The sequence below is a fragment of the Lipophrys pholis genome (genome assembly GCF_963383615.2).
Source record: "Lipophrys pholis genome assembly, chromosome: 8".
Classification (NCBI taxonomy): domain Eukaryota; kingdom Metazoa; phylum Chordata; class Actinopteri; order Blenniiformes; family Blenniidae; genus Lipophrys; species Lipophrys pholis.
This window is the reverse complement of record NC_137630.1, coordinates 24,760,864-24,783,421: the sequence shown is the minus strand read 5'-3', so window position 1 is coordinate 24,783,421 and position 22,558 is coordinate 24,760,864. Positions and strand designations below refer to the sequence as shown.

Sequence of the window (22,558 nt, the reverse complement as noted above, 5' to 3'; positions counted from 1 at the left end):
GATTCCTTTTGGAAAGCTTGAGATCTGTCTCAGAAATTGTCTTATATTTTTGAAACGATACTGATCCAATTAAATAATAAATGAGTAAATATTTTTTTTATATCAGCGAAGCAGACTGGATGGTACGCATGCAGCTGTCAAGTACAAATCTCGACTCTTGCCCGGAGACCTGAAAGTACTCTAAAGACTTCTTTTTCTTGAGAATTTAATTCATTCTAATACCCCTGCTCTGCTCCGCTAAGGGAATAATCCTCAGCACAAACACAAGAAAGGAGAGGAAGAGGTATAGCAGAGGTTTCATGTTAAGGCCCCAGCTTCCTCTTCCAGGTTTAAGCTTCTTTTGGCCCCTGAGAAAAGATTAGTCCCCTCGGCCCAGGAATGGAGAGCCTAAGCAGCTGGTTCCCAGACGAGGTCAGACCCTCAGAGCCCTTATAGACCAGATGTGCCCGAGGCTGCAAAGGAGGAGACGTTCACCTGATCCCCAAAAGTTCACTGTGAGTTTAGAGTTTTAAGTTGCATCTTATTTTTGAGGATATACCTGCTATTGTTCTTTCACAAAAACTCCTGGCATTTGATTTGATTTCGCTTTTTAAAGGCTTCACAATTCACTGGAAGCTCACAGAACTGTACTGAACTCGCTGCCTGGAGACCTTGGAGACTCCTCTTCAGCCAGGAGGCAAGACTATGTTCCGCAGTCACCTCAGGGACACAAGTTGAGCCAACGCACACGCATCCCTGTCAATGTCTTCTTTGTTTGCTCGCCGCTGCACGTGCCACACGGCTCCTTGTAATTGGATGTGTTGGCAGCATAATGACATTGGGCGGTGGCAGGAGGCAGCAGAGCATGAAGCAGAACGCTGCTTGGTGTGCCTCGCCGGGGACGCTCTTGTTTCTGAGGTCTTCCGCTTCTGCCTTAAACCCCACAAAGATGTCAGAGAGTCAGCAAGGTGGAAGCAATGCAATATCACAGCACGCCGCTCCTGCCTGTGCAGACTGAGATGTCACTCACTGTATAATTTACCTCACTGGGAGCTATTGTACCTTCTGAAAAACTCAAGAAAGAGAAGAAGTGAAGCATATAAGAACTTGATTACATCTTTTATAACTGTCATGATTATTATCGTACAGAGGTGAGAGAGGGATGGTATTTAATCACCGCAAGTCTTTCATGGTGAGGCTGTAAAGGGATTTTTTTTTGAGGCTGAGGAAAAACAGAGGAATCAGTGTCAATCTAATCCAAAACACACATCCTCTTTACAATGAAAACCAGATGCAGGAAGGCTATTAGTTCCCCACTGTAGCACCAGCGTCCCCACATTTATGACCTATGTGTTTTGGTTTGGGCCCTGCAGAAACCAAACTCCATTCACTTATCACTGGTAGTTTGGTAAACTCTTGCAAGCCTCTGCAGATATGCTCCCTTTCTGTGCATACACAGATGATAACGTTCTCTTCTCTCTGCAGCTAAAAGACACAAATAAAGGTATGTCTTGTGTTTCCATAACTGGAAATGCCACAGTTGAGCGCAGCGTGTGTGTGACTCACCGGGACTCACAAAGGCAGGCTTGAAATAGACATTACAGATGTTTGATAGAGCACTGCCGAGCTGCTAAAGGATAAGCTTTTGTCATTGAATTGTTTACTCACATTCATCATTGTGCTCTCTGTCACTCAGGACGTGTTGCTCCCTACTGCTGGGGAAACCAATTCAGACCTCCGCATGCTCAACGCACGGAGCCTAAACAGGCCACTTTCCTTTGATTTCTATTGACCAACACTGATTTGGTTTGTATTGATTCAGCAGAACTCAATCCCCTGTGCAATCTATAGGGAAATGAACGCCCTTTTACCTTAACCTTCCCCAAAGACGTAACATGATCTACAACACAAAAGCAATGTCATTACAGCTATGAAATGAGCTTCTGAAGAACAGCTTGGAAATTGCAACGCAGATAAGGTCATGTCTGTTAACTCTATTTATTGTTTTGTTAATGGATATACTTTCATAGAGACCGTGTTTTTTGTTTTTGGGGTTGTTTTTTTTATCTAATAAAGACTTTTGACAGGAACATTTCCACCCTTGGCCCATCTGAGCCGTATCACTGTGCTTGTAATCCTTTGGGATCATATTGCAGGGTTGTCTAATCAAACAGACTCTTTCAGACTGATGTATTATTGACCAGGTTCTTTTGAGGAAGGGCGGCTCATCAAAGACCTTCACGCTAATTTGCTTTTGCCTTTTAAATGCAATTCCTTTAAGCACATGTGGGCCACTCTTCTATGGCGGTGAGGACGACCTCCACACGGTGCACACTGACAAGAAAATATATGATTATCAGCTGCCTGAGGTGACAGTTACTATAACCTTCAACTCAACTATAAACCTCGCTCTCACTAAGTTTGGTCTAATTTCCAGTCCAATTTGCTAAACTTCCAGTTAAAGTATCTTGTTATTTCTTATTTTGGACACAATTTGCTCGCCATTGGTTGTAGTCTTACCTCAAGTAAAATGATTTTTTGACAAGGCTTTGTTGTTATTGTGAAAGATTATTAATGTTTTTGTCAACCAATATATCAAGAAGATTTGGGAAGATCATTGGGAAACCTTTTAAAAACGGCACTGAATACTTTTAGCTCACTGCAACACATAAAGAGATGACAATGCACAAAGAACTGCGTCCCTCCGTTTATATGACAAGAATGACAGATACTATGAAAAAGACATGGAACTATACAACGCGATTTGATAATCAAGTGTTTTGAGGCTTCTACAGATTATGCAATTTTATCCGTTTTTTTAATACTTAAAATGCAGATCGTATAACTAGCACAGTATTATACTCCACTTAATTTAAAGTGTTTACTGTCAATATGTAATTCAGTGTGTACGAATAACAAGGTTATCCTGTATGCCACTTCGGCACGCCACCGGTGCCTTCAGGAAATAGATAAACAAAGCAAACAGAGAATCGAGCAGCTGCCTTAGTAGCAGTTATGTGCAGGGGAAAAGCTTGGTATGGAAATAAACGGAGCATGTGGACGTGGTCCAGGATTTTACCTCCTTGGAAATCTGAATTTCTATGTCGCTTTGATCATCACGTCCGTTTAAATTTCTTTCGGTTGCGGTTAGCTCCAGCTCGTAGCAGCGGTCACAACGTGCGGTGTAGCGAGACGCAGGTCGTGAAATCTCCGACACAGTCTGAAAATAGTCTCGGTCCATCTGTGGCCGCACAACAGTAACAACGGCCGTTCGCAAACCTGCCTCATTTTCCAGACCGCCGATTTTAAGCCACAATAACGGCTATCGCCACAATTTGCTTCTCTCTCATCTGAGACAGAATCCTACAGTGTGAAGTGGGCTTCAGGGGACACTTGTTCTGAGCCCCTGGGTCGAACCCCAATTGCAGAACCTTTTGTTCGCATTCGAATTGAAGATGTTTAATGGAATAAAAATCGTGAGCATTACAGGATTAATACGCACACGTTTTTTTAATACCAAATACATTTCAAGAGCAAATTTAAAAACTTACTGAGTCATGGAAAATTTAGATATCGCATATTGTTACCAATTCTACTGGCAAAAAATGTCTCCCTGTTAATTTCTTATTCCATCTTATTTTCAAAGTGGAATATTTTATGATCTTTTTCGCAGTACAGGACTAATTCAATACAAAGATAATCCTGTTTAACGGCTCTCTAATTCCACTCAGAAGTATCCGGGACAGTGCAGACACCGCTGGGGCTAAACACTAACCCTCCTTGTGTCCCTGCTGCAGATGTCGATACCCAGCTGTCTCCCTATAGGGCAGAGTCGCTTTGCTTTTGTTGTGTGACGTGAACAGATCGGGTTAGGACGTGAGATTTTCTCCAGAGTTCAGGGGAAAGGAGCTGGAGTGATGAGTTAAAGGGTAGGTTTGAGATTGGTGCATTAACTGGCTCCTGAGATCAATCAACTCTCTCACTCACTCGCACTCTGTCTTCTCTCTGGTTGTTCAGTCCCATCCACCATGAAATGAACAATTCCAGCTGAGCCCACCGGCAGGGCTTTGAGGGAAACTCAAGCCTGAGATTGGGCTTAGGGATGTAAGCATGTACCAGACTGGGAGCCGTCAGACGTCAGTACAGGGCCTCTCGTCTCCTTGGCATAGCACTGTCCACCCAAACACTTATCCTGAGGTTTCGATGTTTTTTTTTTTTTTTCTAAATACTTCCAGACTTGTTTTGGAAGAACAGAGAAATACTACCATTTAGCATGATCTTAGCTCATAGTTTTTTCATTTGGGAAAGTACTCGGCAAGAGATTGAACGTTTGTGCTTATTTACTAAAATGGTTACCTGAGAGACGGGTCTGAAGTCGGCGGCGTCTGAGTTCAATCAAAGTTGCATGAGTTTTGTGCATGTAGCAGCATAGAAAATCAAGCCTTGCTGCTGATTTAAGAACAGATGTGAATCAGTGAGCTGCATTGAAACAGTTGGTCAGGCAGGCAGGAAGCACTGGAACTAATAAATTGTTCAAAGCTAAATACTGTAAGTGTCTCAGACTCCCAGCCTGCGACAGTCACCCGCACTCCTAATGATTTATGTGTTCGGCAGATGAAAGATCGGGGCTTCCTGCAAAATATCAATTCATAAACCGTCAGCAGCCAGGTGGCAGAGTGACAGTTCCACGTCTGTTAAAACAAAACCTGTTTTCAGTGGATTTTTATCTTTTCAGGTGAGGCTCAAATCTGACATCTTGGTCACTTTTCAGTCGGTTTACGTCTGGAAACGCAATTTGTCACTGAACTCCAGAAGCGACGGAGAGGAAGAGAAGGAAATCCTGTAATCCTGTTAGAAATAAGAAGGGATCTTGTTTTAATTGGACCTGGCTGTGTGTATGTGTGTATTTGTGCGCATGCCACTCCTTGATGATATTAAGTCGAGCTGAGCTGTTGCCTGTTCATCTACCACAGCAGCTCCGTCGGCTCCTGGCGCTCCCCAGCTGTTTTGCTGCCTGTTGCTGCACATGGCTCTGTTTTGCTGTCTTATTAAAGAGTGTGCGTCTCTTCAACTCTTGTAAATGAAATGCCCAAAGAGGCCAGTGCCGGTCCACTCACCTCTTTGTCTCTGGTCTGTCTAGACCACAGAGACATTTCTGTCGAATGCAGACAGAAGCCAAGCAGTTGATGCATGAACAGCTTTAATGGCAGATACCAACAGTTTTACACTAATGTCATGTAAAGGAAGGTTCCGGCCAGCAATAAATACTTATAGATAAATTGGTGGACCTTCATGTGAAACTCAATTATAATTTATTTTTTTTTAAATAAATGTCCAGGAGTTTCTGTAAGGCAACCACCATGTTTACATGGCTCTAAAGCTCTGCGCAAGGCCAAATGCTACATATACAGTCAAGGCTATCGGAGAAACCAGCGGACATGGCCTCTGCAAACACAACCAATCTCTTAATCTCTCTTCATTTGAACCCTCCGTCTCCTCGAGTGAAGGAGGGATGGAGTCAGAGACAAGTCTCATTTTTCAGGAGTGAGGCAGCCCTTTCAACTTGATTAAGACTTTTTTTTTTCCCCCCGTTCTCCCTAGAGAATTTTTAAAAAATGTTTTAACTCCAAATAACATGAGCACTTCTCCTGGCCGTGCCAGAAGCCCTTTCCGCTTGGAAATATTTGCTTTGGACGCCAGCCTTGCCCAGCACACAACACAGGCAATTATGGGAGCTATTTAAACAGAAGAGACCTACTGACAGACGACGCCTCATTTGGAGGGATGAAGGAATCAGGAAATGAAACCTTCATTGATGCGCTGATGGTATGGAAAGAGAATTCCCGCAGGCCCAATAAGGCTGGTTGCATATCTCTTGGGTATTTTGTGCATGAGTTGAGGACTGTCGTATTTGTGTAACTTCTACATGTTTGAATTTTTTGGGGGGGGATTAAAAGGAAAGAGAAGAACACAGAGAGAGTGAGAGAGAGGCTTTATTCAAATGTTTGAATGTTTTCCTGTGAGTTGTGGAGGTTTTTTTGGGGGGGACCTGCTAACAGTTTATCTGCAAAGGTGCAGCTGTAGGTTGCTGCCAGCTTTCCGTCAGCTCAAAGGTCTTCTCTCTGTGGCTGCTACTTTCATGATGGAGAGATGAGACCACGAGTTCCACTCCATGCAGCCAAATCAAGGCCCAAACAACTCGTTTTCCCAAACTGTCCTCCCTTTTACTCCAACTTTAAATGTTAACTTTTTTTTTTTCTTCACAAGACGATGTTTAACTTGCTTTTCCCATGAAGCTCAGCTGACGTGACACGTTGGCTTTTAGTGGAAAGAACCCGTTGTGGAGATGGGATGTGAGGATGGGACGGCAAGCTCCACGAGCTGACGAGGGTCACGAATGTTGTCTGCCACCGACCTGCCTGTCAACCCCTTGGAGTTGTGTGTAGTCAGGTGTCACTTTTGTGAGTGCAGTGCGTGTAGGAGTGTGTGTGTGTGGGTGTTTGTGCACGAGCGACTTCACATGTCTGTAAACTGTGTGGTGGAAAAAAGAAGAAAGAAGTGGACAGAGTGAAGTTTAATTTCTAACTCTGCCTGGGCTGAGAATTCCCCAGAAAGGAAACTTTATCTAGAGGCCTTCTCAGACTGGACAAATAGACAGCAAATTAGTTTCGCATGATGGTTTATTAAAAGAAAAAAGAAAAAAACCTTGTATATACAGAAGATTATTAATGCATTGAGCAGAGGGATGGATAAGGTTCCAGTGTGGTCAGTAGGAACGAACCGGGAGCGCAGGTCTCCGGGGGAAGGCAGAATAGAAAGAGTGTCATCTCCAGAGCTGCACTAGAGTCACGCAGAGGAGAGAAGACGCACTAAAACCAGCCTCAAATGACTCTGTGCAAGACATTTCATTTTGAAAATGAAATGGTTTTATGCAAAGATTAATAGATGTCCCACCACCGTACATTCATTTCTTTTATCAAGTAGACACCACGAGTTGTGGGGAAAGTTTCTGTGCTATTAGGACAGAACCGCTGCGAGGGCAGAATTCATTACGAGTGGAAATGAAGTCAGCCGCTCTCGTTTGTGGTCAGTTTCTCTTTCCTGCTTGGTGGCAGAACGAAGCCTCAGGCGACACCTCGGTAAATGCCCTTCCTCTCTGTGCACTTTAGGTGAATTCACAACCCCCCCCCCCCACAAAAAAAAAACCCCTCATTCCTCTTTCCATCTCTACTTTTCTTTTCCCACCTCCTCCCTCTCACTGCATTCCTCTCGTCACGGGGCTGACAGACACTCGTCATCAGCAGGTACTCTGGCCCAGGTGGATCAAGTTTCCCACTTGCCAAGGGATTGTGCTGCATGCGCATTTTTATGGCTTAGTGCTGCACAGTTGGAGGTTTTCAGTGCAGCTTCAGTGTGCTGCCATGTCAGATAACCATTAAGGCAGACACGACCTCTTCAGACAGCTTAAGACAAGCTGCTCTAGCTTTTCAGCGTATCCTTTTTTGGAGCCTTGTGTGTGTTTTTTTTTTTTTTTCTTCCTCTGTACGACATTTGCCCTCAAACCACAATCTCTGGTTGTCCTGTCTAGCTGGGAATTCATTACTTTGTACTACGCGGAGTTGATGAGCTCTTTTGGATGCCACTGCAGCACATTTTACCAATTCAATTTCAGATAAGCTTTATACACCAAACTCATTTGGCAAATTGTAATCCGTCTTCCGGTTGTGTCTTTAGAAACCTTAATTTTACTATCCGGTTGTTACACTAACTTTAGTTCACACTGAAGTAATTCAGTCGTGCCATGACATTCAAGTTCACCGGAGCAAATACTCTCCACTTTTTTCTTCTCTGCCGCTACCAGAGTAAAGTTATTATTTTTTGTTTGAATTGTGATTTTTATGAGAATTTCAAGTGATTGGTGAATTTGCGTGAGATCTTCAGAAAATGTTTTCATTAAAAATGGCACACCTCATACTTGATACATGATATTTCCCTATAGGGATTTTAATTGTAAATCGCTGGTTTGAATTTGACTGATGGGTCACTGCTGTGGGTTCCTGAACAAGGCCCTAAACCCCAAACTGTCATAAAGCTCATTCAAGGAAAACAGCTTGTGCCAAATCAAACACTGTGCCGACCCCAGAAGGGAGTCGCCAATACACAATCACATATAATACCATTGTATTGATTGTCATCCATATAAATTATGTTTACACAAAGCCTGCGATGATTGCTGCATTAGAGCGGCCCATTTGTAGAAATGTTGATTCTGCCATCTGCACCCTGGTGCACATCTAACAAACAGACTCAGTAGACAAGTTAGTCCTCGGTACTCTGGTGCAGTTTGATGGTCGTCAGAACACAGTATGTAGCAAAGATCTGTGATTGAAGCAAATGAATGACTTAAGAAATACCATATTCATTGTAATTGATCTGTATAACAGAAGAATTCCTTTTGCTGTTTTCACTCCTTCATATATTTCAAAGTTTGTTGATGCCAGCTGACAAAATTGCCATTACAACAATCTGATATTGTGTTGGATTTAGCTCGTCACACAGTGTAGTTGCAAAGTTATGTTCCAGAATAAATATCATAAGAGCCGTTCATCTTCCCCTCCGAGATTGAAAATGGCAGCATGTGAAGTGAACCAGACCTGACTTTATTCTTTTTTTACTCTTAACTTTGGTCCTGACCACTAGAAACCACACCACAAGTCTGAATACTAACAAAATTATCTATAGTATTCCATATTTATCCATATGTAATACTGTCAACCTGTAAATTGTGATTTTACTCTCTCTGGGGTGAACACGGTGGACATCACCTAAGTTGCAGTCTGACACACCCTCGAGCATGGCTGCTGACTCTTGGTGATATATTTTGGAAACAAACAGTTGTATATGAAATCAAATTAATTTCCAGCTGAATAAATAAAATGACCCACAGCTAATTCCATTGCTACGGTGCTGTTTCAGCCCATGGTGATAAACATGTCCTTTTTTTAAAAGTGACATGAAAATGTTAACTTTTTCTATCGTTCTGTAAATTGTTACTTGTTCAGTACGTCTGAATGGATTGAATGTGTTTGCATTCCTGTCATTCATGTGAGACGTTACTGGTCCATTAAACAGGCTGTGATTTGATCCCAGACGTCCTTCAGACAAGCACTAATCTGCAGAACATTTGTTCTGTAGTGGAAGAGCTCTTTTTTCTCTCTCTCTCTCTCTCTCTCTCTCTCTCTCTCTCTCTCTCTCTCTCTCTCCCCCTCTAAATTCTGTTTTGTTTTGTGTGTCTCCTGGCAGACGTGGACGAGTGCTCAGAAGGCAACGGCGGATGCCAACAGATTTGTGTCAACATGATGGGCAGCTACGAGTGCCGCTGCAGAGAAGGATTCCTCCTGAGTGACAACCAGCATACCTGCATCCAGAGGCCCAAAGGTTAGAGACCCACACGCACACACACGCACGCACACACACACAGTGTCTGTTTTTGATGGCAGGCCTTGTATTCCTGATTTAAGCATATGTTTGAAGAACTATTTGCTCCTTTATATATGATAAGATATTTGATAAGATGATGACTTGTGCACGTTTGAACTCAGAGTGGGATCAGCCTTAACAGGCCCTAAATAAAAAGTGAAAAAAGTTAAGTCTTCAGTTTGATGGAGAGGAAGGGGGAAAATAGCAGAACAAGGATAAATCTCTTTTTGTTTTCCCCGCACCATTTCAAATTGAACCAATCTAGTGCTTGGCAGCATTTTAAGGTATCTGTGGTATGGGAATGGCCTGCGGGGGACCGTGAGCACAGAAAACAATTAAAGGTGTAGCTTCTGGCAGACACACCTCTTGTTTATAGAGCGTTCCTGTGGGATGGAGACTTGACAGGCGAAGAAGAGCCAACCTGCTCCGAAGCGTACTCACCACATACAGGAGCTCCACGGACATGTGTACACGCATAATGCCATAGCTCTATATAGAGCCACAGGAGCTTTTTTGATTAACATTCTGTCTTCTGGCCATTTTCCTCAGTTGCTAAATTTACAAACGTGAGTGCAGTTTGCAATAAATCCTCTTTAGTTAGACAGATTTCGCTATAATTTTAAGAATCCACAATTAGGTCAAGAAAAGGTTCCATTGCTTTGCATTTGATTTATTATCCCAAAAAAATACTTCCGAGGTTGCAACTATAAACTATTCTACTTGTACTTTGGCCTGCTGTTGTAGCAGCATTAATTGCTATGAGGTTGTGTTGCCACTTGGTTGAGTTTACTATTTGATAGAGAAGCATAGAGACAGATTGTGTGAAATGCAACAAAAGGATATGGCAGCAATGCAGCTTTGCTGCATAGACAAAATACGAATGTCTATACATAGAGAGAAAGGTTCAAGATTATTATTTCTATGTTGGCTGCCATCTTCTAAAAGAAACCTTCAGATTTACTGGGAAACACTCTAAGCAAGGTACTGTAGGACATATGAGATTCACACAATTGACTTTAATCTCATAGACTCACAATACACATGGCTTTTCTTATGTAGAACAGCACTTTTTAGCTCAATGCTGAACTTTGTGTTTCCCATCGAAACATTCTATTTTGACCTTTTTGTGAACTCTGATGCCAAATTGAGAATGGAACCTCAATGTGTGCTGACTGGATGCTTTTGGTTTGGCAGTCTTTAATGCTGACTACTGCTCCACCTATCAGTACCTATAGTATATATTATAGCTATAGCTATACATAGTAAATACTGTCTAACATTGTGTTTTTACTAAGTATTTACTCTACCATAGGTATTTCATGAGTTTTCAATTCAGTTTCAATTATTTTCCTCTAAATCCTTTGACTGCTCAGTGGTGGCATTGAAATCTTTCTTCAGTCATTTCCTCCAGTAAGGAAGCAAGACAGGAAGTCAAGCCATGTTGTGCACACATTTTCAACAAACTGAGTTCACAAGCCATGGAGAACTAAATTTAAATGATTTCTGTAGACAAATCCAACTTTGGTGAAAAGAAATGTTAATGTCCATCAACACATAGATGTCAAATTGAATATTGCACCATAATTATCTCGCAAGTAGTGAATCTTTTTAATGCACCTTATATTTCATGTAATTATTGATGACTGATACAATATACATTTGCACAATTTTTCCTAATAGCTCTTCTCCAATATTTGAATACTGTAAGTTTGGGGCTTTTATTATCAAATGATAATGTTGATATTTGTATTGTGCTTGTTTGAATCATCTTTAGTAAGAGTAAGAGTCTGAGCCCAGATGGTGTTGGGAGAAGAGTATTCATGATGCTGACTGAAGCATACAATAATCTTCCAAACATTGATCTTGAAGTGTTTGTAACAAGGCCATATAACACTAGCTAATGCTTTAGTTTGACCCGTCGCTTTATTTATCAAACAAATACACTGGATTACCTGCCACTTGGAAAGTTCAAACTTGTTAACAACCTTGCCGCTGTTGATGCGGTCTCCCTGTAAATGTACATTTTAATTTGTACTTTCAACACCTGCTAGGAGAGATATCGGGAGCTTCGCCACATTCAGTTAACTACCTTTCTTTGCTGTAACGGTGAATAACCAGACTGTCAAAACTCACAGCAGCAGCTCTTTAAAGATACTGTATATACTTTTATCATTTGTTTACATGGGGAAATTGGATATGGACTCCTTGGAGCCGAACCTCTCAATGCATATGGACACGCACATTAAGTTTGCAAAAAAAAAGAAAGAAAGAAAAGAATTTACTGAACAAAATAAATAGACGGTTTTGAAATGTATTGAATAATTTGTTTAAATTATTCCTATTGACTGTTTGTAGCTGTGCAATGCAGCAGCAATCAGACTGTTGGTTTTGGTTTAATGGCAGTTGTGAAATGTCTGACATTGTGTCTGGTCGCACAACCATCACCATGTTTACCTCCAGTCAACCTGACAAACATCTCAAGGTTGTGGAATAAAAGCAATAGTATTTATACAAAACCGAGGAAGGCATAGGGAGAACATGCAGAGTTACGGAAATGTCTCATCATCCAGCAGATGCAGGGGTCAAGGGCTCGGCTCAGATCAGTGAGATTCAAACCTGCAAACCTTCAATCACAGGCTTGCTTCTCTCCCCTCCAGGCTACTGCCCCAGTCAACCAGGAACACTGTTGCGGCGGTGACTTTGCTGACCACTGCTCTAGCAGGCTGCCCCAGCGCAGTCATCCCTCACATAATTACACTTTCAGCCTGATAAAATGACATGTTTTTTGTTTTTGTCCATCGAGGCATGTTTCTTTGACCTCCATACTTCTGTGAGCAATGGCATAAAGTAATGGACAGCCAGAGATTAACATGGGGAGCGCTCTGAGCACAGATGGGACCAAGCATCGGTTTGGATGTCAGACCTGCAGATGGTGTGGGTGCTTTATGTTCTGGTCTTATCGCTGCAGAATTATACATACAAATTTCAGTTACTGAATGAGTAAACAAACAGCTTTGACTTCTTGGAAAATACAAATTTCAATTTAAGTTGAATAGATACATTAAGAGATTTTCACTCTAAGAATAATTAGTTTGCGATGCTGCTCTGTGTTGTGCTGGTGCTGTGAACTGTATATTTATTCTGCCTCTGTTCTGTATTCACAGCTTCGCACAGCAGCATCAGATAAAATGAACAGTTGTTTACATTGTCACAAAACGCACTAGTTCAAGGAATAATTGCCCTGCTGTGTACAGATTACCGGGCTGCTCCCCACTGGGCTGGATCTTTGTTGTGAATGTTTTCTCTTGGTTTCTGGGGGTTTACGGTCAACATGTGCAGCATGAACCGAGTGTCTCGTCTCCTCTGCCCTCCTCGCTCTCCTCTATCTTTTCTGTGAGATGAGTGCTCATGCTGGGAGTCATTAGATTGTGATGTTCCTAATTTCCCTGGATGATGAAATGAGGATCTTGGAAGTCTGGTTTATGAGATCAGTCTGGCCTAGTGAACTGTCAATGTTTACATTTCATAAACGCAGTGTTTTTTGAGTGAGGTGAAAAGGCAGATCATGTGTTTCAAAGCAGTTCGACAATATCGACGCTGTCAGAGGCAGACGGTTTAGCACCAGTCTGATCCACCAAGCCCTCTGTCCCACCTCCCTCTCATTTGTTCTTTCTTGATAAATGTCCCCAGTTCCTGTTAGTCTTCCAGTTTAATATTAATTTTGTCTTTATTGCTTCCAGATGAGATCCATTTGGATCAAGAGATTAAAGTGGACATAAATCTACAAACTTCCTTCACCCTTTCAGATAACTGCCCAGTCATTGCTCCATTGTTTGTGAAAGACAAACAGACAGAACGACCACTCATCTGCTTATTATTACTGCTCTTATTACAACAGTGTGTGTCTGAAGGAAATGGAAATGGCTTTGTCAAGTTATTGGGCAACAATTCCTACAGAATTGCTGCAAATCTCATTCTGCCAGTTCACTGAAAAATTATGCACATGTGACTCGGGGGAAAAAAAAAATAGAAATCATTGAGGGAATGAAAGTTGATTCAATCTCCCAGCCATGTCGGTTTAAATGCCCGGCTTCATCCATTCTGCCAGCCCTTCTCTTAAAGAGCAAAGCCTGGGGTGCAGTTTGCTCATGAGCTTTATTGTTCTCATTAAATAGACATCAGCTTTCCATTTCTTCCATCAATGGGTCAGGTGTTCCCTGGGCAACTACTAGTAGTCTTTCTGTGGACAGTGCAGCGCTGGTCACTGCAGAGCCCGGCGCTACCCGTCTGTTTCCCCTGCTGGTAGCGGGGCCTTGTTAGCAGCGCGGTTGTGCCAATTAGGCAGCAGGGGTCTACCAGCCTCTCAGTTAATGACAAGGCTGCTGTTGGCTGCCTCTTATTAGACCTGCCCCTGCCCCCCTCAGCAGGAATAACTTTGGCCAAATGAAGGCTCCGTCGTCTAGCTGGCCAAAATGTAACAGTTCATTTATTCTCTCCAAACATTTCTTCCAGTCAAGAAATAATGCTTTTCAAAGGCCAGGCAGGGTGCTTAGCGGTTAAAAGGAATGCCAGTTAGGTCAAGAAAAGGTTCCATTGCTTTGCATTTGATTTATTATCTCTTTCATACAGGAGGATGACAGGGACGTATGTGTGTGAGACGGGATCCAGCACATTGGAATTCAGGAATTTCAGGCTCAGTCAACCCACACATCCATAATTTCTGTCTGTACATTTCTGAATATCCAGTCAGGCAATTACCTTTAAGTGTACACTGATGGAAGATTATGTAAGTCACGTATGGTGACTCATGTATTCAGTACCTTTGTCTACAGTTCTGAATACGTACAACACAGTTATGTGATTTGAAAGTTGAAGCATGCCCCGTGCAGAGTTCATGTGCAGCGGGGGAGAGCTGAACTAGCACAAGCTGGAAAGAAGCTGTCCTCAAGATCATATTCCCCCATCACTGCCAATCAAAATAGACACATGATGAGCAGGATTGTGAGGAAAACTGCTGGAGATCACACCGGTTTGATGATTATATTACAAAGTGTCTAAAGCTCATAGTGGAAAACATTTTGAATATTTGAGCCTCGAGGCTTTATTGTCACCTTTCTCTGCTGCAGGAATCTGCAACAGGCAGAGCAACTTCAGTCTCCAGAGTGCACAATCAGAAACAGATGAACATAAAACAACAGCATGCAGGGTTTGCCCTCACAAAGAGGGCAATTGTGAACTATATGGTGTATCTTGCATCAACAGATAAGTGAAGGATGTTTGCTAATGAAATCCTACAAAAGATTTTATGTTGAAATTATAAAAACCAAAACAACATTCACTCATTATATTAGACAAATGTAGTGCAGAACCACCTTGTTTCTTATCAGTCACCTTGATATGTGTCATTTCTTTGTACAATAAAGCTGTTTTTCTCCAAGAAATATTTTCTTTGCCCTTGCAAACCCTTTCCAATGTTTACAACTTTTAATTAGTTTCTCTAAAGGGCTGTCGCCCCTTGTTCAGCCTGTGTCCCATTCGCTCTTGTTTTCTCACATTCAAAACAAAATACAAAACAACATATAAACACAGTTGCACGCACAAGCACACAGCTCAATAATGTGCAATTTAATTCTGCTGGAGGCACATTCGGACATGTTTTGGTATGACATTTAAGATGCAGACTGCGGCGTGTCGACTTCAGGACGTGTGTTTTCTGCACTGGTCAGAGTTGCAGCAAAATGAGTAATTTACTCCGAAATTGCATGAAATGTAGAATAAATGGTCACATCATGTATCATTACTTATGTATGCTTTTCATGCACGTTATTCCTCTTTATGTGCAGCCAAGCACAGTCATTGAACCCACTTTTATTGCTGTTTGTCTTTCTTATTGTAAATTGGATCAGTTAACTCTTTTCTTTTGCCAACTCTTGGTGTCGTTTTAGTGATGCAATGATTAATGTTTACTAAAATGAAATGCCTTATTAAACATTTTGAATTCTTGAAAATAAATTTCATAAGCTTTTATATAAGCACATGTGGTTGTCCCATTGTGCTGGAGCCAGCGTGTTTCTTGCATGTCCCTCCCGTTGGTTCTCAGTAGGCCTGCCTGCCCGCCTGTCTGTGTATTGGCCACAGAACTGTTTTTACAAGTGCAAAAGTCACTGCTCCATTGCTCTGCAGCCCAACCGTATAACCAGGCTCTTTTCCTTTTCTGGGGAAGTGGAGCAAAGGCTTCATGCTGCAGAGATGGAGACATATGGGGCACCTTATTGTGCCCTTTGTCTTTCTTTCCACCCCATCCCCTGGTCACTCTTTTTCTCTTTCTCTCTATGTATCCATGTATTTCTCTCCCTTTCTCTTCCTCTAGTTTCTTACATTATTCCCCCCTCATATTCCCTCTTTGTCCAGACAGTCACAAGGCTCCATGCTCCTACTCACTCTCCCATCCCCACCCTTTAACAAATATACATCAGTGGCTTGGGCTTTTGCAAATGTTGGCTGCCTTGCCACTGAATTCTCCATACCTCATTTGAGATGGGCATCCCTTTTGCTCGTGGGTTTGTTGAAGGCCATCTCTAAGCCGGCCAGCCCAGCATGCTACTGCAGACTGCCAGAGTGCCAGTGGGGTTTTTCCACTAACACTTGGCTGTCATGGCTCTAACCAAAGGGCCAGACTGAACTCTGCAGAGACAGATGCCTTCTTCAGCTGCTTTTTGCTTTGATTATTCAAAGAAAATGCATCGGTGTTGTAACACACTGTGTCACATAGCTTTTGTATTACCGCATTTAAGTACGTTAGTGGCCTGGATGTGCTTTGCTGTGTTGTCTGTGCACTAGCGAGGGTCCTTGCGTCCCCTGAGACTCTTCAGCTATAGGTGACCTTGATAAAATGAGAGGAAGAGTGACGGCAGGAGTGGCAAGTCCCCAGCAGGTGCTGCACAACTGTCGGTGACAGAGATTGGCAGACGTACACAAGTGCGTGTACCACATGCATACATTATGCAAATACTCCTGTGTGTTAATGCCTACTTGAACTTCAATGCATATATTCACCTCGTTTCCGCAGTGCAAGAATGTGTCTACTATTGCCGTTATAAAGTAAAAGAGATTCTCTTCAGCTCATTTTAGTTTTTACCCTATATGCTATAGTCTAAACTGTCTTCAGTCCAGTATAAATACAAAGTCTTGTTTTGTTTTGGCCTGCAGGTTAACTGTACATGCCTTGTTTCTTTCGGTGAGTACAATAATACTAAACTGAAGTTGTACAATAAGTCCTCTGGCAGTGAAATGTATCGGTCCAGAATCCAGAGACTCGGCTGTCTTTTCCATTCACTGCTTGTTTATGCCTTTTGCGGCTCCCCTCTGAAAAAGGGAGTGAAATGAGCAGCCTCAACAAGGCCTTTGGGAACTGCAGAAAATCAGACAAACCAAACAGTAGCACTTGGACGGATTCTCTCCGCTCTCTATAAGGCCAGAGTCAGCGGGGGAAGAGTTACTTCCTTGACCAGCTCTCTGCCCTGTTAGTCTGTCTGACCATCTGCGCCGGGGCTCAGCCCAACCCAGTCCAGTTCTTTCCCATTCTCCTTTCCATGCGTTGACATTTTTATCCTCCTATTAAAACTTTTAAGGGCCCATTATCTGAGAGGAAGGAATGTTGCTTTAATAGTGTGGTGGCTCCATGCTTAGGCCCCTTCTTTTCAGTTTGTATCCACCCAACACTCGCTAGCTGCTTAATGTTCTCCAGCAAAGAGGGGACCGTCCCCCCTCTGACATGTATGACAGCGGCTCAGCGTGGACCGTGAGCCCTCTTTTCACTGCCCCAAGCACTCAGAGCAGACTATAAACCCTTGGCATGCCTTCCACTACTTCAGCCCCATTGTTTCAGTCCCCCCACTACATGGTTCTCAGGTTTAAGAGAGCTTGCAGTGCTCTGGTGAGGAACTTGTGGCCTCTTTGGATCTTTTGTTTGAGGATCACAGAAGTTGGCATCTTAGCTGGAGTTGTTAACTTTCCTTCTTCTTCTTTTTTTTGTTGCACAGTTCTTCGTGTTATGTTAAAACTCATACCCTGCTGTTGAAAGTTTATTGTTGTTTATTTTCTTGGTAGGCAGGTTTTTACCTCAGAAGGAAAGTCATACAGAGTCTGCAGCTCCTGTGTGGAGCGTGCGGTCCACCGGAATTCTTTGTGGTGAGATACAGATGTTTTACTGTGTTGGGAAAATGGTACGTTGTCAGTAGATTTTTTTTTGCAATTTATTAAAAGCTGCTCTGGCTCAGCTGAAAAGTTTACATTGAAAGCCACTGGCTGATATACTGATTTGAGTTTTTATCAATCTCTCCCCACGTGTTTCCTTTAAGGCTGAGTTGTTCATGGGAGTTTTAGTCAATGGTAAATCTTCAGCTGTACACCCGATGGTTCTCAGTAAGGCAGCCTCAGTAAGGTTTGATGTGACCTGCACTCAGTGCCATGTCCTGCAGGCAATGCCACTGATCTCACACATTAAGCTGAGGTTTCAGTAATGCAGTAATAAAACACAAATAGTATTTGCTCCTGGAGACAGAAAAAGTACTTACCATGCCAACTTTATCCCAGAGGAGCACACTGTTATTTCTTTAGGTGTGAGCATTTTATATGGAATCTCAACAAACACATCTACATTTTCGTGCGGCGCAAATATGCACTGAAACCCTTCAAACAAGTCTCATCTTGAAATGTAACCACGTGCTATATTTTTTTATCAGCACTTTGTTGGCATTGTATCGTCTTGTGTTCTGGTAAACTGTTTTGGTAGTTTTGCATAATAGATGTTTGGGAGTTTTTTTTCTTCCTAATTTGATATCTTGAGTCAGAATTGTGCCACATATATCTATAAAAAAAAAAATAACTAAAACATAAGAGACAGTGTACAGGTAACACAACTACCTTTTGTTGTTTTCACGCTCCCCTTGGTGGGTGAAGGGTTAGTGTGAATGTATTTAATTGGCGTGCGGAGCAGGGGCAGCTGATCAATCTCCCATCCAAGGTTGATAGTGGATCAGACTCTGATCGGCAGCAACAACAGAAGACGTAAATGTTGACAGCTTAAAATCGTATCATCAAAACGTGGTTATAATGACTCATTGTCATTATAAAAACATGCCCTTTACAAAGGAGCAAAGAGTGTGTTGAAAATGTATCAATATATACTGCAAATATAGGCTATAGTATAAAGCTCGTTCATGAACTTGTGAGATCTTGTTTGGCTTATTTGCTTGAAAAAAAATCTGCATAAAAGTGACATGCCATGGTTATACAGTGGGGTTTCATATAAATACAATCTGGGGCTGCTAAGATAATTGGCCGCTGTGGCTTGTCAGTTCTTACACATACAGTATGTTTTTCCCAAAATACCAATTCGACCCTTCAACATCTATCTGTCATTGCGTATAACATTCAGAGTTATTCTCCTCTGGCAGCCGTGTATAGTGTTTTGTTCAGAGGTCGCGACCTGTCCTGGGAGGATAAAGTTGTGGTTTCTTTGCAGCAGGAACACTCTCTTTTGTTTTCTTGGTTAACTGCAGTGTTTCCTTCTTGTACCACAAGCGCAGTGGTTTCGATGACGCTTGTCTGTCTCGAGCTGTGTGAAAACCCATATCCCTTCTGGTTTGTTCTCCAGCTCATATTGGAATGGCTCCCACCCAAACGTTGGACTTTATATCCTGTCCAGATTTCTGCCTATAAAGTAGTCTGTGATGCTTTTTTATTAGTTTCTACATATAGTGTTATGTTTTATGGGTCATCAGATTGTTTTAGTGGATAATGGCATGTATGAACTAGAGGTTGTTCAAATCATTATTTCTCTTCTTCACTTTCCCATCCACCTCCATATCGAAGGATGTTTTTCTTTCGGATTCCCACCATTTAGTAATGATAAAAACTGGAGGCCTTTGGCAGAAAGTTGGAGGGAGCTACACATGGTGGATGATAGTCTAGCTTGGAGAAAAGGGCTTTTGTGTCAACACTTTTGCTTTTATTAGTCCTCAGAGAGACGGAAGGCCCAGGTTCTGGCCTCAGCCCGACATGCTATTGATGGATGGGTCTGTAGCATTTGGGTAGAGGGGCTGCATAAAAATGCCGAGTGAGTGAAGTGAGGTTTGGGATGCATAATGCAACCTTAGAAAGTAATCGTTGGTCCATAGGGAACTGGTTGGAAATTCAATCCTCTGTTAAGTTTCTTGCTGTGGCCTCGGATAGAGACACAGCCAAGAAAAAGCCCCCATGAATTCCTCATTATGCTTAAATATCCACATGACTCGCTGTGAAATTCTCAGCACTTTAAAGCCTTTGCCCTATTGATGCTCATTCATGGTCACTTCACTCAGTTCTGGCGAGCTTTCTGCTCCTTGGCCCGGTGTTTGCTCAGTGCCGAGTCTTTGTGTGACTGTTGTTGCAGTTCGTGTCGGATAAATCACTCGTTCTGCAAGAACGTCAACAGCGCAGGCAAAGAAAGTCTGTGACCCTGTGACACATGTTGACAGACTTAAAGTGATGGACAGTATATGACCAGGAGGTTGGAATTATGTGCCAGATTCACATTGTCAGCTCCTTAAAGTATAAAAAGACTGAGATTCCTGACATCAGCCACATGTGGAAATACATAAAAGGGGGAGGTTTTCCTGGCAAAACATATATAAAACAAGAGGGCATCATTAGCGGAGGTTATGGAGGTCGTATTTAAAGTACACAAACAAGTAATTAGTGATGGAATGATGTAAAAACCTTGTTTCTGTCAAACTGAAATCGCTTACCGTTTGTAACCCTGGAGACATCCACGTAGAATTTACACTGTGACAACATACAGTTATTAAGGCTGTTTCATGATATTTAAAGTGTACAGGAAGAGTGAACAGGGTCATATGCGCTTTACTAGGGGTTGACACTTTGACGCACATCAATTTATTGCACAAAACTGGCTAATTAAGAAAGTTAGACCTCCAAACGCCTTTCAGTGTGACAGTGTGCTCGCCGCCTCCCTGTTTGCCAGATGAGACGGAAAAAAGAAGGAGATCTGTTTGGTTTTTAATGAGCCAGAGGGCTGGGGTTTATCTGTGCATCCGTAGTGCGGCAGAGCTTCTCGGTGAATAAGTCAAATATGAGTCTTCTCCCTCCAAGGTGCTGGCATTGTCACACTGGGAGCAAAGCAGAGGGAGCACTGCATGCGTTTGTCTTATAATTCATGAAACAAGGGTCTCAGTCATGGAAATGTTTTGCTGTGTGCTTCTTTGCCAGGTATTTATACACCACTGCACAGAACCGATGCATCTTTGTGTTGTGTTTCGTGCGGCTTTGAACAATAAAAAAAAAAGAAGTGTTTTTTCAGCAACTTTTCTTTCATTGAAGGTTTGTCACAATCTCTGTGAACTGCTTCAACCTTGATGACTCATGAAAATGTGCACCCACACTCTTATTTCAGTGCAATCCCTTTTGATCTTTGTCTCTGCAGGGGGATTTTAACCAAGCAAGGCTTTTTTTTTTTTTTTTTTCACTGTGTTCCTCCTTCCTATTCTTTATGGGGGATTACCTCAATTAAAATTACAGGTCTACGGGATCAGCTCCTGCTGGGAGTTTTATTCTTTTTGGAGGCAGCCTCCTTTTTATAGCCTGAAAAGAGCGAGCATGTTCCAACAAGTGCTGAGATCTTTGTAAAGGGGTACCGGGCATGTCAGTCACCAGCAGTAGGCATAAGAGGCACTGAGAGGTCAGAATGCGTGACAGGCATTTGAACATTTTTTAAGTCCTCTTACCATCTTTCTGATAGTTAATTTAAAGCCAAACTGCTTTAGTTTACTGAATGGTCTCTGGCTTTAAAAACACTCCGTAATCTTTTTTGTGGCATTTAAAGATAAACTACTCCCCCTAATCCCTTTCTGTTGCTCTCTTTTTTCTGTCCTGCTCCTGCTTTTTGCTTCACAGTGCAATCAGAAGGAACAAAGGAGGGAATCACCTGCATGGACAAGAATCACGGGTGCGCTCATATCTGCAGGGAGACGCAGAAAGGTGGCATCTCCTGTGAGTGCCGACCTGGATTCCAGCTCACCCGTAACATGAAGGACTGCAAATGTAAGTCAGCTCAACCTCAAGCATAGTCCCCCCTCTGGGACACACGCACACACACACACACCTGCAGCAATACATCAGAAGGAAGGTTTATAGGCTCCTCCTGAAAAGGTGAGCAGGGTTGCAAACTAGACGATGATGGATCATTACACTAATTCCACAGATGCCGTCGAAGAGATCAGAAGCTGGCTACTGACATTTATGTTGCATTACCAAGCCGTGACTAATCTCCTGAATAGTCCTCGTAAAGAAAAACATGTTTATCAAATGGGGAGCGATCATTTACACAACCAGGGCAAGTGTGGAGGTTACTCGAAGGGGACGGCTCTGACGGACAGCGCACACTTCCTGTTGCTGTGCAACAGAGATCATCCTGTCAGAGCTGGGGCCAGGGCTGATGGGGGATTTGTCTGTGTTTGGATAAGGATTGGAGAAGTGTTATTCTATAGTTTTTCTGTGACAGCCCAGGAAAAGGGCAAAAGGCGCTGGGATGGTAGAGTGCAGACAGGATGGCGGTGGAAGCCTCGGCCCGATCGTGCTCTGTCATCACAGGTGCCGAGGTTAAAGCTCCCCCACACCTGTGGGCTTATGAATTTATTTATACTTAAACCTGCACAAGAAATTATCATTTTCCTGACATTCATGTGATGGTATCAGTCTTTTTCTGATAAAAAAATGGTATTTGTTATGATGCATGAAATTACTTTTACAGCCTGCTGACTGTATCCATTTTTACTTTTAGTGAGTAGTTTTAGCCACAGTTTCAAAATGTGACCTCTTACTTCCTCTGCAACCTCAATATAATTCTGCAGTCAGTAAGATAAAAAGATTAAGTCAGAGCAGTAACGAATTAATAAACCCAGGATAGTGGTTTACGTAATTAGCATAGATTGGACACCTGAGGTGGTGAATATGTAAATCAATGTGCGCCCTTCTGTGCATTATGTTACACAGATTTGACCTTAATTTAAGCCCAGCTATACATAGCCTTTATTAACCA

At 42.4% G+C, this 22,558-nt stretch overlaps 1 protein-coding gene across 4 annotated transcripts in view; it reads left to right on the top strand.

Annotated features, from left to right (window-relative positions):
- Positions 1-22,558, top strand: part of scube3 (signal peptide, CUB domain, EGF-like 3) — an 88,068-nt gene that overhangs the window by 30,633 nt on the left and 34,877 nt on the right. For all 4 annotated transcript variants that reach the window (XM_080469366.1, XM_080469368.1, XM_080469365.1 and 1 more), the window contains exons 4-5: positions 9,283-9,417; positions 21,415-21,561. In XM_080469366.1, the coding sequence (XP_080325492.1) occupies positions 9,283-9,417; positions 21,415-21,561 (282 nt within the window). The remainder of the gene's footprint in view (positions 1-9,282; positions 9,418-21,414; positions 21,562-22,558) is intronic.